General features: G+C 34.8%; 2 protein-coding genes across 2 annotated transcripts; both read right to left on the bottom strand.

Moving 5' to 3' along the window:
- Nucleotides 1-1100: 1100 nt before the first annotated feature.
- Nucleotides 1101-6935, bottom strand: LOC111996841 (pentatricopeptide repeat-containing protein At1g26460, mitochondrial). Its single transcript, XM_024028873.2, has 7 exons — nt 6121-6935; nt 4130-4352; nt 3548-4030; nt 2579-2785; nt 2092-2229; nt 1803-1991; nt 1101-1427 (listed from the first exon to the last, which is right to left on the bottom strand). The coding sequence occupies exons 1-6, from the start codon at nt 6768-6770 to the stop codon at nt 1803-1805; spliced, it is 1890 nt and encodes a 629-aa protein (XP_023884641.1). The 5' UTR covers nt 6771-6935; the 3' UTR covers nt 1101-1427.
- Nucleotides 6936-12665: 5730 nt separating this feature from the next.
- LOC111996842 (G-type lectin S-receptor-like serine/threonine-protein kinase B120) lies at nt 12666-14230 on the bottom strand. The gene is made up of 5 exons (XM_065770405.1): nt 14224-14230; nt 13674-13766; nt 13371-13570; nt 13074-13284; nt 12666-12956 (listed from the first exon to the last, which is right to left on the bottom strand). Exons 1-5 carry the CDS (start codon nt 14228-14230, stop codon nt 12928-12930), a joined length of 540 nt encoding a protein of 179 aa, XP_065626477.1. The 3' UTR covers nt 12666-12927.
- Nucleotides 14231-16111: the final 1881 nt, after the last annotated feature.

The raw sequence follows: 16111 nt of genomic DNA, 5'->3' as shown, positions 1-16111 counted from the left end.
TTTGGGAATTGAGTATCTCATAAATTTTCTTTTCAAGTTCTGGGTGTCGATATATTTGAATTATGGTCAAATTGGGTGTGATTAGGGCCCTAACTAACGCTCACATTTGCAAATTTTTTTGGGATCTTTAAATTGTATGGTTTTATTAGTTATAATTATGTGACTGACATTGCAGACGATGCCTCGTCCAGGTTTGATGAAGATGGCCACTGAAGGCATGAAGAACATGAGGCCTGAAGACTTGAAAATGGCTGCAGAGCAGTTGATCTCAAATCATGCTCTAATAATTATTGATCAACGATCAATTTCATATCCGGCTCTTTACTTTATAAATTAGTTTGCTCATTTTTTATGTCAATTGAATTGATGATTGAACCTACTTGTCAATGTTTGTGAACAGCATTTTCCCCTCTTTCAAAACATTTTTTATCTTATTTAATATAGTATTTTTATATTTTCTGTGTTTTTGGATAAAAGAGATATAAAAGTAGAGTAAAATTATATACTTAACCCTATTTTTAACAGAAGTGAGTTACAAAGCTCTAACTGAGTTAACTTTAGGTGGATAAAGTGTTAAATTTCAAACTACAAATAGGCAATTTAAATTTTGACCAAACCACAAGTGGGTAAAATTTAATTTTCACTTAAAAATATGTTATAGAAGCCTAATAGTTGACAAATCTAAATGTATTTATTAATGCAAAGTTAATATATTCAGCTATAAAATAGAACTGTCAAAAATAAAATATATTCGTTTATAAAACTTTTGTAATATTCCTATCATCACTTTTAACAATTCGTTTAATTTTGAAGTTTCAGTCTTTTTAGATACATTAAAGTCATTAAGGGCAGGCAGTGATAACCTGTATGTGCAATATTAAGCTATTAACTCTTTCCCCCACAATGTTCATCATTCAATTTGTGATAAATTGATTAATCCCTTGCAGAGATTCAAATAAAAGCATTGAAGTAAAAATGAGTGGTTGGCTGCACTAGGCTATTCCCCACTCCACATACACAGTATTCTATCCAAAAAAAAAAAAATTGTCATTCCAATGAGCACACCACAACATAAATAACCCACCAAAAAGACAGCGAAATGGGAAAACCTACTCTGGACTTCTTAAGTAATTGGGTTTGTCCTACAATTATTCGTCAACATTCAAATCTACTCTCGTTTAGCGAGTCACCGCCCTCTAGTTCTCCTCAGATAGCACAGAAAGAATGCATAAACTAAGGGGGAAAAAAAAAAGTATAAAAAGGCTGTAGGAGGCTATCATTCTAATGCATCCTACCAAGATTCAAAATTGGGTACAATCAGATAATTTACAAACAAGGATGAAATCTAATCAGGACAAAGACAACTTTGTGAACTTGGTGAACCAAACTATCAGCATTGAGATTTTCCAGCCCAAAAAGAGACAGACCTGCAAGCAGAAAAAATAATCATGAATCAGTCATGGTTGATGTATGATACCCTATTTTAAGTTCCAAGCATACATTGCCTCTCCTTTTTGACGAAAAACAAATAGCAACTAGCCTTCATATCGAAGTGGAATACATTCAAGAAAAATTATTGGACACAGAAAAAGAAACCCCAAAAACTGGAATGAAAGTGACACACATGATCTTCTGAACAGTCAAACTTGTCACAACAATATCAAACCATCCAATTTATAGGCCTAAAAAATATAGCCCAAATTTGGGACACGCCTGACATATGTAAACAGGATCAGTTCAGGCAACAAGAATAATTACTTCTCATTCTTTAATGCAAGTATTTCTCTAGTGCATCAATTTACCTATCTGGCAAAATCGGTGTTGTACCCAAGATTAAACAGCATATTCCTTCGAGCCTCTGTACCCATTCGAATCTTGAACTTTCTGGCCAGGGCCTCAACTTGGTCATCACTCTCATAGTCCATCTCACGCATACAACGCCTTCTGACCTTTTTAAGTGATTCTTTTGATGGTACAAATCCAGCAGTCACCTACCCATTTACACATGCATAAGCTTTTTTTCCAGAAATGAGAAACTGAATGTTATAAACAAAAACCAAATTATAATTTATAAAAAAAAAATGCAGTTACCATCTCGTCAATCACAGAGATAGCAGCTTTTGGATCTCGGTTGATGAGATGGGCATCAACAAGCAATGAATATGACATAGCATTTGGCTTAACACCCAAACCTACTAAGTGCTCAAACACCCTCGAAGCTTCAAATGTCTGCCAAAGAACCAGAAAATTAACTCAGCAAGGTGTTTTTAACATTGTATACTGTGTGTGTTTCTCATGCATATGCCAGCCTTTGACTGTGCATCAAGGCCTTTCTGCAACACATGGGCATAAACATGGACCCCAAAGAAATATAAGTTTTCACTTGCCCCTTAATCAGAAACATACAATTTGTTAATCCTATGAAACCACCATTAACTAGCTACAAATCCTCATTCAACAAATCCTCATTCAGCAACTCAAAACTAGGCACTAGCAGATGAAGGGGAGGGCTACAACATGCATGTCTGTATGTGTCTGGGAGGAAGAGAGAGAGAGAGAGAGAGAGAGAGACTCCTACCTTCTTGAGCCTCCCAAATGCAAACATCAGAGCATTATATGAATGAATATTAGGGGTCAATCCAAAAGAGGAACCAATGGCCTCAAAAGTTTGGTAGGCACGATCAAGGTCCCATATATTTGCACAACCCAAAATTATGCAATTTAGAGCAGCAACAGACTTGTAGGGAGGATCAGCACGGCTTAAATTCTCCAGTTGAAAATACACCTGAGGAACATCATAACAAATACAGATCAGAAAGAAGCTGCAAATGAATGAGTAGACACGTAAAATATTCAGATCCTAATTTTTAAACCAAAATAAAGCACATATTGCATATAGAGCCTCTACAGGAAAAGCATACTTGAGATAAAATCCCATCAACTGTCTCTCTCTTGCTGCTACTAATAGTATTATCTTGACACAAGATTCTTGAGATACAATAAATTGGTCCTTAATGAGAAGAATTAACAAAATTAACATAATGGAATGAATCAAAGTCAAAACTGTGTGAAGCCAAGCACTAACAGTCTTCTCATGAGACTTCTAAAGTATTTGGCATGAAAAATATAGTTGGTTATCTCCTGATAAGCGAATAGCATACACACAGGAACACAGAGAGGTGCAGGAAGGGGTTGATATGAGTCATATTTTTCCTGATGCATTAATATTCAAAGGGCTTTTAACTTTATCCAAAAAAAAAGTTGGGCTTTTAGAAGGAAAGAAAACAAAAGGTCATCCCCAGTGCATGTGGCTCCCACTTCTACAAGGTTTGGGAGAGGTGATCATTAGGCAACCTTTACCAAGTATATAAAACATCCAAATTGATTATTATCATCAATTTGCAGAAACTCAACAAAAGTACAATAATGCAGATTTATCGAACTGCAGATTATAATTATGTAAAACTTTAACTAATAGATAGCCCATAAAAAGTAATGCACTACCAGAGAGTGCTTATTAATAATTCTTAAAGTTTGAAAGACATACTGAATCCAAAGTCTCAAAACCCTTTTTGGAACATGCCATGACCAATGGATTTAAAGAGGTAAAGGGAGAGAACATTTCTTCTTCTGCTTCTTTATCAGAATTTCCATAAGTTGCCTCAAATTCATTTAAAGTACTAAAAGCTCTTTGTAGATTGCCCAATGATGCAAGGGCATATATCTTCCCAATGTAAGATTCTGGGTTAGGGGCCTTGTTTTGACGCAAGGAACGTCGTAGGATTGCCCATGATGCATCCAATAGAGAAGAGCTGTAGGTTCTACCGGCAGCTCCAAGTGCTGACACAACTAATCCTTCATCTACTGAAAGCATAACAGCTGGCCTTGCTTGCTCACCCCGAGCAATCCATTTGGCCATAAATTCCAGGGCAAAGAATGCTAACTTGCTATTATCCTCTTGCATTGCAACTTCTGCAATATAGTTGCACATGTTCCAGGCAGGACAAAGAGCTTTGTTCTGATCCATTGTCTGACAACGCCAATAGAAACAGCCACATGTTAGAAACATAGGAGGATAAGTGCACTCCTACATGGAATATTCTAAGAAGTAACCATATCAGTCATGTACCTTACACCTTTCAATAATTGAGACCAATGTATCCAGCCGGCCCTGATTGACACAGCTCCGCACACATTCAGTGAACACCCTCGTTGACAACATATAACCAGATTTTAAACCCATATCTATATATTTCAAGGCAGCATCAATCTCGTCTGTTATAAATAGCATGCCAACAACTAACTCATATGACTCATCATCAGGAAGAGATTCTTTCCCTGTCTGCAGCATCCTGATAAACATTAAGTGAAGAGTGATTCATCAGAAAGTCAATGCATGTCAGCTTACACACCTATAAGTACTTATATGTGTATCAAGGATGTTATCTCTAAAGGACGAAAAGAAAGGAAATCCTTCAAGCAGTACTTTAGTAATCAAATTTTTACATGCATTTAGCCAGAAAATGTGTTCACACAATACAAAGTACAAACATTGATGCAAGCAAAGTTGGTTTAAGTTAATTAATTTAATTTTAGAGTTGAGCTATTTCTGTAAATTCATGGATATCTAGAAATGATAGCATTTATGGACCATTAGGTCTTGTTTTGGATTCTTTTATTGGGATTTTTTTGTGGGTTTTAATAACTTGGGCTTAGGAATTAACACCCATAGGGTCCAGGTCTTATAACTCCCCACCCCCCCCGACTGGTATCCAAGTCTTGTTAGTGTTAGGCTGAGTTGTCCATGTATGTATTCGGCATAAAACAAAGTTTACAAGATTTTCACCAATATGCTATTCGGGATTTTCATGATGCAAGCCTACTTTGAAATCTTCGCAACCAAACATTGATTTCCCAGCCTCACAACTCTACAGTTCATACAATAAAAACCTTTGTACGACCCATTTTATAAGCCTCCAAACCCACAAACCTGGCCTGCTACAGTTCCCAATTAGCTGTTCATAGGGCATTTACGATTTTCTTCCTTTTCTTACCTTTTTTGAGACCCAAAATACACCCCTCTCATTACTCTATGATTGAATCCTAGAAATATTTTTGATAGGTATTGAACCCTAGAAATATCCAGCACCAAATAGTATCCTGTGAACTTTAATCCTGTTTCCAGCCCCTTACAACCTCCAAACTCAAACTTCATTAGTCTCATACAAATCATAACCCAAGATATATCTGGTACCTGATGTTAAATCAGATTAGGCATCAAATCCCTTTGTTCTAATTCTATGCCAAACTTGATGCTAGACAATGCCATAAACTCCCATTTCAGGAACACCCCAAGGGACACAGCACAATGCAAAATCTAAACAAACAGCGTATAATTTTGACACAAGACAAATAGTCTTTCTGGATTACTGAAGCACAATGCAGTCACCTCCTGGAAACATCCTTGCACTCTATTGTAATAAATACTTCTGGGCTTCCAAATTGTTTGTCTGATGATTGTAATCTTTATTTATTCAATATTTATAAATAAATAAAAAATGTCCATCCTCTACATACTAACCATAAAAACCAAGTCTTAGTCCCAAAATTTTGGAGTCAAATATGGATCCTTGGAAGACTAGTCAGAGTTGGCTACATGCATTCTTTTATGTCATTCTAATCTATCCGAAATCATATTCTCTACTGAGCGACTAGTTCCTATGGGGATTCCCCTTTGTCTAATATTCATAATCACATACATTCCATCACATTACTAAACATGGAAAGAAAACTGAATTTTTATTGGCAAGTAACCGAATTTAACCTCCACCTTGCTCTTCTTACTAGACCAAAGATATGTCATTTGAGCTAGAAAACTAGAAAATCATGCAAGACAGGCATGCCCACATACAAAAATCTTCCAAACACGTTCTACATTTGTCTCACACACACAGACAAGGGGACCCACATTTCCAAATACAAAAATCACGGAATCCCACATTCAAAAAACGAATCCAAACTTAATCCAGCCCACATTTCTCACAGGCATTTCAACAAACACATAACATTACATTCCAAAATGAAACCTTTTGAAAAAAAAAAAAACAAAGAAGGACAAACCTTTCGAGCAATTTAGTCGAGGCAACAGTCTCCCTAGCCTTATACATAGCCTTGAGAACCAAATTAAACGACGCAGTGTTAGGCACAACATCGTAATCCTCCATCTGAGCCACGAGATCAAGCAACTCGGCTGCCGAAGCATTGGTCATCAAATTAGCCCTCAAGTAATGGTTGTAAAGCCCCACATCAGGCTTATTCGGCTTCCCGGCCCGATCCAAGGACCGAATCCAAAACTCAAACAGCTGCTTCATCTCGCCCCAGCGCTGCGAAGCCATCCATTCGGCGAACACGTTCATCATGCTCTCGACATCTAGGGTTTGGGAGAGAGCTTGGATGCGAGAGTTCGGGGATTGCGCGAGAAACCCCAGGGGCATGAGGGACTGAGTCAGGGATAGCGAGTTGGGCGAGTTGGCGATTGGGCTGCGCCAGTTCTCGTGGTAGAGTGGGCTCCCTGAAGCTGGGTTTGGAGGTAGAGGTGTTGCTGTTGGCGTTGGTGTTGGTGTTGGTGGTGGTGGCGAGGGCGAGTCAGAGTGAGTTGACTCGGCGAGTTGGGGTTCTTGGGAGAGAAATGTGAAGGTGGTGATGGATTTGGTGGTGGGGGATTTGAAGAGGGTTCGGGTTCGAGTTAGGATCGCCATTTGAGAAGCCATTGATGACAGAGAGAGAGACAGAGACAGAGACAGGGTTTAAGGTTTCAGTTTGTGAGTGTTTTCATTTCAATTTTCAAACCAGTTTGAGATGTTTGGTTTTTGTTTTAGGGTTTTTGAGATCTTTAGTTCTGTTCTGCGTGATTGAGTGAGAGGGACAGAATACGAGACTGAGGGAGATTATCGGATGGGGGTGATATGGTAATTTTGTGTTGGATAAGGGGGTATTTTGGATATTATGACGTGGAAATGGAGATGCAAGAACCACTTTTTTAGGCTGTGCTTAATTTTCGTAAAATATTTTTCAAAAAATAACTTATTTTTTGGAAATGTTATTTTTAAAAAAGAAAAATATTTTCAAGTGTTTTGTTGAATAATGAAAATTATTGTAAAAATATTTTCATGTATTTGGTTCTATTCTGAAAATGCTTTTTTTTTTACATATTTTTTACATTTTCTCAGGTATTTTCTCAGCATTCAAACAAATTATTATTATAAAAAATTTCAAAATCACAGCAAACTCCGGCAATCAAAAGCATAAACAAAACCAAAGAAAAAAAAATATCAAATCTGGGTTCGATCAGGTTTTGGGTTTTGGGTTCGATCGGCGATTGGATTCGATCGGCGCGGTGCGACTTGCGACGAGTTCTGGGTTCTGGGTTCGTCGGTGCGAAGGCTACGGGTTTTGGGTTCATGGCAAGATCGCGCGGCAGAGGCGAGATTGAGCGAAGGCGATCGAAGGCGAGATCGGTGCGGTGCTCGAGGTTCGCCGGCGATGTCTCCAGCGTGATCTGGGCTCCTCTTCTTCCTCTCGTGCTCTCTCTCTCTCTCTCTCTCTCTCTCTCTCTCTCTCTGTTTTTTAGAAAACGTTATTTGAAGTGAAAATAAAAAGGGAAATTTTTTTCACCCTTGACTCATGGTCAACTGAAAAGGATTTCCAGAAAATTGATTTTTTATGCGCAACCAAACACTCGAAATTACAAAAAAGCATTTCCGGAAGTGGTTTTCACCTAAAACAAACGCAGCCTTAGCTGAAACTAAAATTTTTTTGCTGAAAGATAAACCTAAAAGTTAGGTAAAATATTATAGCCGGACTCATGAATAATATCAAAAAGTGTCATGAGACTCATAAATAATAGCAAATATAAGATAAATAATAAAAGAAACTGCCCAATATAAGCCCATCCCAAACATATGGAGTGGCTTTTTTTTTTTTTTTTTTTTTTTTGTGGAAGTTTTTCTGTTTTTTGGGTCTATTGTTTTGTGATATATAAAAACGAAGTGTAGTAGAACGCCGATGATGTCCCAAGATTGCATTAAAAGCTCTTTTAGTAGGAATGTCCATTGGACAACTCATAATTTGGCCTAACGAGGCTTTGGTAATAGAATTGGAGTAATCATTAGGTACTTTCAGAGTATTATAAGTGCGTACTGCTCCCTCTCACATAATTGTAGGTCCCACTAAATGAATTTATGGTGAGACCTATAATTTATGTGAGAGGTGGGAAGTACGCATTTATGGTACTCTTAAAGTATTCAATAATTTTCCATAGAATTGAGCCTCTTTTCATTTATAATATCTTGGATTTAGTTTAACTTATAAATTGTGGAAGTGATTAGAGTAGAGTGACTTTTTTTGTCTTGGCATTACTATAAGATTATCTTAATTGCTGAATTTGAGACTGCAAGTAGAGGAACTTGTGAGCCATAATTGCTATCCCATCACTATGGGAACACTAGTGGAATTCATTATTGAACTCGAAGAGTGGGATATTTTCTAAACGCTTTCTATTTCGGGGTTCAAATGTGGTACCTTGATTTGGAAGTAAGCCCAATAACCACTACTCTAGACCAACACCCTTGATAAAAGGATTGTACACTTTCTCTAAAAGTAGTAGATATTTATTTGCTTTGCCACTTAGAAAAAGAACAAATTTTAGGTACAATACCTTAAATGTTATTCTTTAGATTCTCCACTTAAGATTGAGCCATTTGGCTATTTAACTAAAAATATACTTCAATCTCATAAGGAAAAATCCATATAACAGAATCTTAAGAAGAGAATCTAAGGAACAGCATCTAGGTACTGTACCTAAGTCTTGCCCTTAGAAAAATCATTATACCTACAAAGTACAATTTACATTCCAGTAACACTACTCATGTAAACTAATAATTGTCCTTAAAGACATACTTGGTGCGCCACCGTTTATCCTATTAAATAAGAGATAGTACTAAATAATAAATAAATAAATAAAACTGATCTTTATGTTCTTAAGGATTTCGTGAAAATTAATCAGTATTTTTCCTGATTGAATTTCAAAAACAAATTGAGATTGTTTCCTTATTATTTCTTTGGATAGTTTGCTTGGGCCTAAGTTTTGAATGGACACTTTCGGAGACATTAACAAATTTCAGAGATTCCAAGCACCAGGGCCGAAAGAACTCGCTAGGCTTCATAAGCCTGTGATGGTATGGCCTGGGCTCATTCGGTGAAACTTGTGACTAACTCACTTTTTATTTCTTTGTTCAATGATATAACTCTAAGGAAGAGTCAATTCTTAGGGATGGCTACAAGGATCTTGATTTGCTAATTCTGTATATTGGCAAGGCCTCAATCAGGTTTTGAATTTGAATACCAAACTACCTACTACGTTAGCATTGGTGGTGCTAAAAATCCATATAGCTATTTTTAGCACCACCAATACTAAAAACTAAAAAGCATGCTGCAATGGTGAAGGGAAAGTCAAAAAATTTGGCTATTGGTGAAAAAAAAATATGATTAAAAGTTATATTATTTTATTGTGTTGGTGGTGGTGGCTATTATTTATTGCAGTAAATATATTATTTTATTGTGTTATTTATATTATTTTATTATGTTGAATACTAAAATAAAACTACTGATGTTAGGTGTTTTGTAAAGTGAGATGGTAAAATAGACAAAGTAGGCTTTTGTGATGCTAAATTGCTAAATTTTTGGCACCACCAATGCTAATGCTCTAAGTGAAATAGCCTTCTAGTCATTTGGGTTAATATCCAATCTTTATGGTTGAACAATAACTTGGGCCACAGTCAAGGCTTGCAAATTTCAATGCAAGTCGAAACCTCAATGCAAATTTACTTATATTAGAGCATTCGCATTAGTCTATGCAAAATTTTTTGTCTATCTTAGCATAAAAACTCACTTTTTCTATTTTGCACAACCACTTTTCAAAACACTCCACATCAGATTATCTATTTTACACCATATTTCATTTAAAATATTAATTTTTTATTGTTCTCTCAAATAATTTCTCTCCCCTCCTCAGCCAAAAACCAACCCCAATTTGCACACATATTGCCCCTTCTAGGATAAAACGAAGACTCCAACTCTAAATCAACCTCTGTAATAGATAAAGATGCAGCCAGTTCTTATCTCAAATTCATATTGAGGATAAAGATAACTTCAGATGATGTATTTCAAATATTTGTTTTCAAATAATTTGTTGCGTACATTCTCATAGCCCTACCAACCAAAATTTCCTGCAAAACCCAAAACCCATCTCAAAAATCAAATCTTACACAAAATTTCCAACAAATCTTAAATAAAACCCAACTTCTCAAATATCGAAACCTAAAACCCATCTTTTTAAGATTCTCAAATATCAAAACCCAGCTCCTGCATTTCCAGCAAAACCCAAAACACAACAAAATTTCCAACAAATCATACCCAAAACCCAACGGTTTGAGGTTTTATACTACGAGAAAGAGAGAAATTGCAAACTCTAAAAATCACTCATACACCTAAATTACCACATTGAACTTCCACACATACCAAAACTCCATTGATGAACCAGAAAATTTTAGAAACCCAAGAATGAAGATGATAAAATATTTTAGTGTGATCTCCAACTCCAAGCCTAGAGAAGCAAAATCAAGGAGATTATCTTTCAAAGATAGGCATAGATGATTGTTGCTTAGACGAAGAAAGAGTGTGTGTGTATGTGAGACCGAGAAAGAAGAGGCTTTGGAGCTAGAGGAAAAGAGAGAGAAGTTGAGAACAGTCTAACTTGGTGAGAGAAAAAAGAATAAAAAAGTTCAAAGTGAAATGCAAAGCTACAGTAGCCGTGTAAATATACACAATTATTATAGCAACAATGAAAATTTGCACAACTTTAGTTCCACTGATGTGGCTCAATTTTTGGGTAAAATGTGTAAAATTGTCTACTTTTTCTATTTTGGAAGAATTAATCAGGATGCTTTTAGATTGACAAACTTTCTTATTTATTTTTTTCACATACAAACAATAAATAAGATTTTTTTGACAAACTCTTTTTATATTTCTTTCAATACAACAAAGAAACACAAACTAGTAACTTTAACAATTTATTACTCTAATAATTTCACAAAAGGACAATAAAAATTGGATACTGTGGTCCAAATATCATCCTTGAGAGCACCTGTCATATATAAAATATGAATAAAATTAATGACTTATAAAATAATTAAATATAAAAATTTTTAAGAATAAAATAGAACATGATAGGTAAAGAAAAATAATAAATTGCACACAAAAAATCTATAATAAACTTACAAAAAAAAAAAAACTACTTTATTTTAGTTCTAAATCTAATACCAAAAATATTCATATTTAAGAAATGTAACTTAAGTTGGAGAGTAATATTATTAATATTTTCATTTACAATAAAGAAAATTTAATATGGCTTTAGTATAAATTAAAACAGGTCAATAAAAATTCAAAATTAAAAATTTAAAAATTTGAAATATAACTATTCTATAAATGGTTTAAATAATAACTTAAAATTTAAAATAAAAGGAAATTAGGGGCGGGCTTTCTTTAGAAAAAGAAGAAGAAGAAGAAGAAATGGGTACTCGTGTAACCCTCAATCAATCCTACCCTACTTGCTCGAGTGGTCAGGTCAAATATAAGGTTTCCTATTTATTCTTGTTTTTATCCACTGAATTTGAATGAACTAATGGATTCAGTTCAGATTTTGCTAGATCTACTTTTCAATACCTTTTTTTTTTTTTTTTTTTCATTCAAACTTATATAGACCATGTCGGTTTAATGATATGGAATAATTGTTCAATACAGTTGTACTATGATGATCAATGTGGTACTCTTCTTAGATGAATAGTGGTTCATTCAGCCAAAAAAAAGAAAAGAAAAAAGAATAGTGTTTCATGCTAATTAAATTCATTGTGAGATCTACCATTTATGTGAGAGGAAAGAGCACCAACTCATTATCCTTCAAGGGTATAAAATAATTTTCACTAGGAAGAATGTAAATACTAGTTTGCATTTCCTTGAATTATTTTTGTAATATTTCATTTTTCATTTATTTTTATCATATTTTAAAAGGGAAAAAAAAAATGTAACTATATAGAAATGCATAGTTGTGGAAAGTCATACCTCTATCTTGCATCCATTCTAGAAATGGACAAGCCATTTACTGAATAGTTTTCTGACTCTTTTCTTTTTAAATCTTCATTATTGACATTACTTCCCATGAAAAATGCTGGCTTTTTAAGAGTAGGAAGTGGTGCAGTTTCATTTTTAAGCATAGAAATAACTTCTAGAATTGTAGGTCTGTCCGCCGCACTATCTTCTAAACATGAGAGAGCCACATGAATGAATCTTAGCAATTGGTGCATAGGACATGAATCTTTTAAAGTTGGATCCATTATGTCTTTCCTAGAATCTCTTTGCCACAAGTCCCATGCCTTAAATAGACATAATTTGTATCAAAACTTTGGAAAGTGAAAAAAAAAAAAAAAATTGGTGAAGAAGATAGCTAAATCTGTAATAAGCTTCAAAAACTTACATATCCTACGAGGTTTAGTTGGCCATTAACTCAGGAGACATGTAACCATAAGACAAAAACTAATGGATTAGTGGAGTTGTAAGAACAACTAATTCATCTAACTACCAAAATAAACAAGTTCTAACTTACTATGTCCTAACAACTCTATTAGTATTTGCTTCCAATCCATCACGCTTGAAAATTCTTGCCATACCAAAATCAGATATTTTGGCACACATGTTTTCGTCTAGCAAAATGTTACTAGCTTTCAAATCTCTATGTATTACTTTTAACCTTGAGTATTTGTGAAGGTAAAGTAGTCCTTGAGCAATCCCTTCAATGATATTGACTCGTATTTTTCAGTCCAATAGATAACTTTTAGCTGGATCTATCTTACAAGGAATAGTGAAGTATGATGATTTCATTATACTCGTAATTAAATTGATGATATATTCAATGCAAAATATGTAAAATTACATAAGAATAAAGTGAGAGTAATGCTAACCGAAGAGAAAGGAATCCAAACTTTTGTTGGGCATGAACTCATAAATCAACATCTTTTCCTCTCCTTGAAAGCAACATCGAAGTAGTCTAACAAGATTCATGTGTTGGAGTTTAGCTATAAGAATAAGCTCATTTTTGAACTCCACTAATCCTTGTCCTGAATTTCTTGACAACCTTTTTGCTGCTATTTCTCGCCCCTCAGGTAATACTCCCTATAGTTTATACAACATCGATTATTCAACATTGTCAATCATAAGCTAAAAACCATCTTAACTAGATTTTTTTTGGGGAAACATACCTTATAAACTGGTCCAAAACCACCTTCTCCAAGCTTACTTTCAGCTGAGAAGTTATTTGTAGCTGTTGCAATACATGCAAAGCTGAACACTTTTATATTATGTCTTGCATTTCCGTCTTTTTCAAGCTTATCTGCATCTAATAATCTATCAGGTGTTGTGAGCTCAAGTAGGTGTTCCTCTTCCCTTCTTTCAGCGTCAACTGTTTTGTTATATAATATCAAAGTATACTAGCCATTCAAAAAATTGGGCACAAAGTTTTGAACACAATGCAAAAAATAAAAATATTATTTCTGATTATATACCTCGTTGTCGATATATCCTCCATAAGCTGAAGGTTCCCAAGAAAAGCACAAGTATAGCAGTAACAATCACTGGTACAATCCATTTCTTATTTCCTTTATTTGGACAAAAGTTATAGTCGTTGTTGAACACGAAAAAGGAAAAAAAAAAAAAATGATCAAAGGGTTACAGAAGATTCCAAGATTTGATTACAAAATTCTCTAGAAGCAATAGGTATAATAACCTACTTAGCGTTGTTGTTGTTGTTGTTGTTTTTTTTTTTTTTTTTTTGGGTAAACAACCTACATACATTCAAAACCTCGTCTGCAAATTCTTCCACATGAACTTTCTCTATGAACGAACCTCATCTGCAATATCTTGGAATTCTAATAATCAACAAAAGCAACTAGTTGTTGAAGAACTAACTTTGTGGTTGCAAAGAATTAATGCTATGTTTGGATGTTGGGGGAAGGAGAGAGAGTAGAGTAGAGGGAGGGAGAGTAATTAATTATCTTGTTTTGATGTTTTTTAAGGGAGGAGGAAGGATTTGGAGGGGTTTAAACTACTTCTAACCCGTCATTTTTAATTCCTCCAAATTGGAGAGATTTGGAAGGAGAGTAGAGGATAAAAATACTTGACCAAATAAATTATCAAATTTACCCTTACCATATTAACAAAATTACAAATGAAAAAGACTAAATTATTCTCCTTCCCCTTACTTAATTTTAAAAACATCCAACAGGGTGGAGGATAACCATTCTTCTCTACTTTCCTCTTCACTACTCTCATTCCCTCTACTCTCTTCTATCTCAAAACTTCCAAACATAGCATAAGAGTTTCAGTCATTCAAGCTCAAGCAAGAAACTCTCAAAATGTAATTCTGAACACTAAGTGTAAGTTTGGATAGAGCTGAAAAGTTTTCAGCTGCGTCTAGCTTTTTTCTGTGGGTCCTATGCACTATTCACCAGACTCATAAGTACGAAATTCAGCAAAAAAAAAACTTTAAAATTGGGTCTCACAGCACTATTTACACATTTAAAAATTATTTTGCTACTATGTTTTCAGTAATAAGCGGTATCCAAATAAACTATAAGAGAAACACTCAAAGGAGAGAAATTTGGACCTCTTTGGCTAAAGGAAATTTGGCTCTTAAATTTGCTCATGTATAGCAATGTCTATCTCTCTACATAGTAAGGGTTGTTTTATATAGGGAAATTTAATTTAAACCAATGGCATGACAAAAATTTAACTCAAGTGAGAATTAAGCAAAGGTCAAGCAAACATTTGATTTAGTTTTTGATTAAAGGGAGGTCTACCAAACTCTATTCAAAGTTTGCTCAAGTGAGAATATTTTTGCTCAAACAAATCTTTAGAAGCTTGAAATTTTCAATATGCTTCTTGACTTGAATTTAATAAAAACCAAACATGATTACATTAACATCCTCATAAGACTTTGTTTTGACACAAGAATTTGGCCAATAATCTATGTAAGGTTGAATTTATTCAACCATGTGTTGGCTTTATTCCATATCAAATTTACTTGTAATTTCAACAATTAGATACCTTGTATTTAGGGGAGAATAATGTAAGGGTTGTATGTGAGAGAGTGTGAAGAAATTCAAGTGTGTGCATTCAAGAGGATTCTGGTAATTGGATCTCTTGCAATGGCAATCACCAAATGCCACACGTGTGAAGCATACAAGAAGCTGAAGGATCACGACAACTAGAGCACTACAGGACAAAAAGTACATTCTAACTTAACAGTTAACTTGCGACTCATTCCGATCACGAGAGTGAGTCACCAAAATGCTCTATTTTGCAAAAAAATGACTTTTCACATTCCTCACATACCCTACTATAAATACCTTTATACCCATGAAATGTAGAGAGCTTCCAGAGAGAATTTTGAGAGAGAAACCTTAAAGAAAACCAAGATTAACTCATCCATAATCTTAGACTTTTGATTTTCCAAATTTCTCTACTTTCAACCTCTTCATTGACATACCCTTGAGAGGTTCATTAGCCAAATCTTTATCTTACCATACCCATCTTAGTGAAGAGGTATTTTGGTACTTGGGAAGCAGTTCAGAGATGACCAATTCACTTGGTTGATGCAATGAGCTTATTGCTAGATTTGAAAAGTTAGAGAAGACATGGTTAGGCTTAACTAGTTGGTAGCAGGAACTTGGAGAGCTTAAGTACATTGGGTAGACTAGGCTTGAAGGATCTCTAACTTTATTCTTTAGTGGATCATTTTACTGCTTAGAGGGCGGCGGAGAGATTTTTCGCCAAGTTCTTCAGTTTCCTTTACAATAACACATGCCGGTGTTATCTTTGTATTTGTATCTCTCTAACCCTTAATCTTACCTTTTAATTGCTACTGTGTTGTGATTAATTATGGTGTAGAGTTGTTTATTTGTTTGGGTTTTTGTTTGTACCTATTATTCCGCACATATATTGT

The sequence above is a fragment of the Quercus suber genome, unplaced genomic scaffold, assembly GCF_002906115.3.
Source record: "Quercus suber isolate HL8 unplaced genomic scaffold, Cork oak 2.0 scaffold_30, whole genome shotgun sequence".
Lineage (NCBI taxonomy): Eukaryota > Viridiplantae > Streptophyta > Magnoliopsida > Fagales > Fagaceae > Quercus > Quercus suber.
The sequence above is the reverse complement of the archived record's forward strand: the minus strand, read 5'-3'. Positions and strand labels throughout refer to the sequence as shown.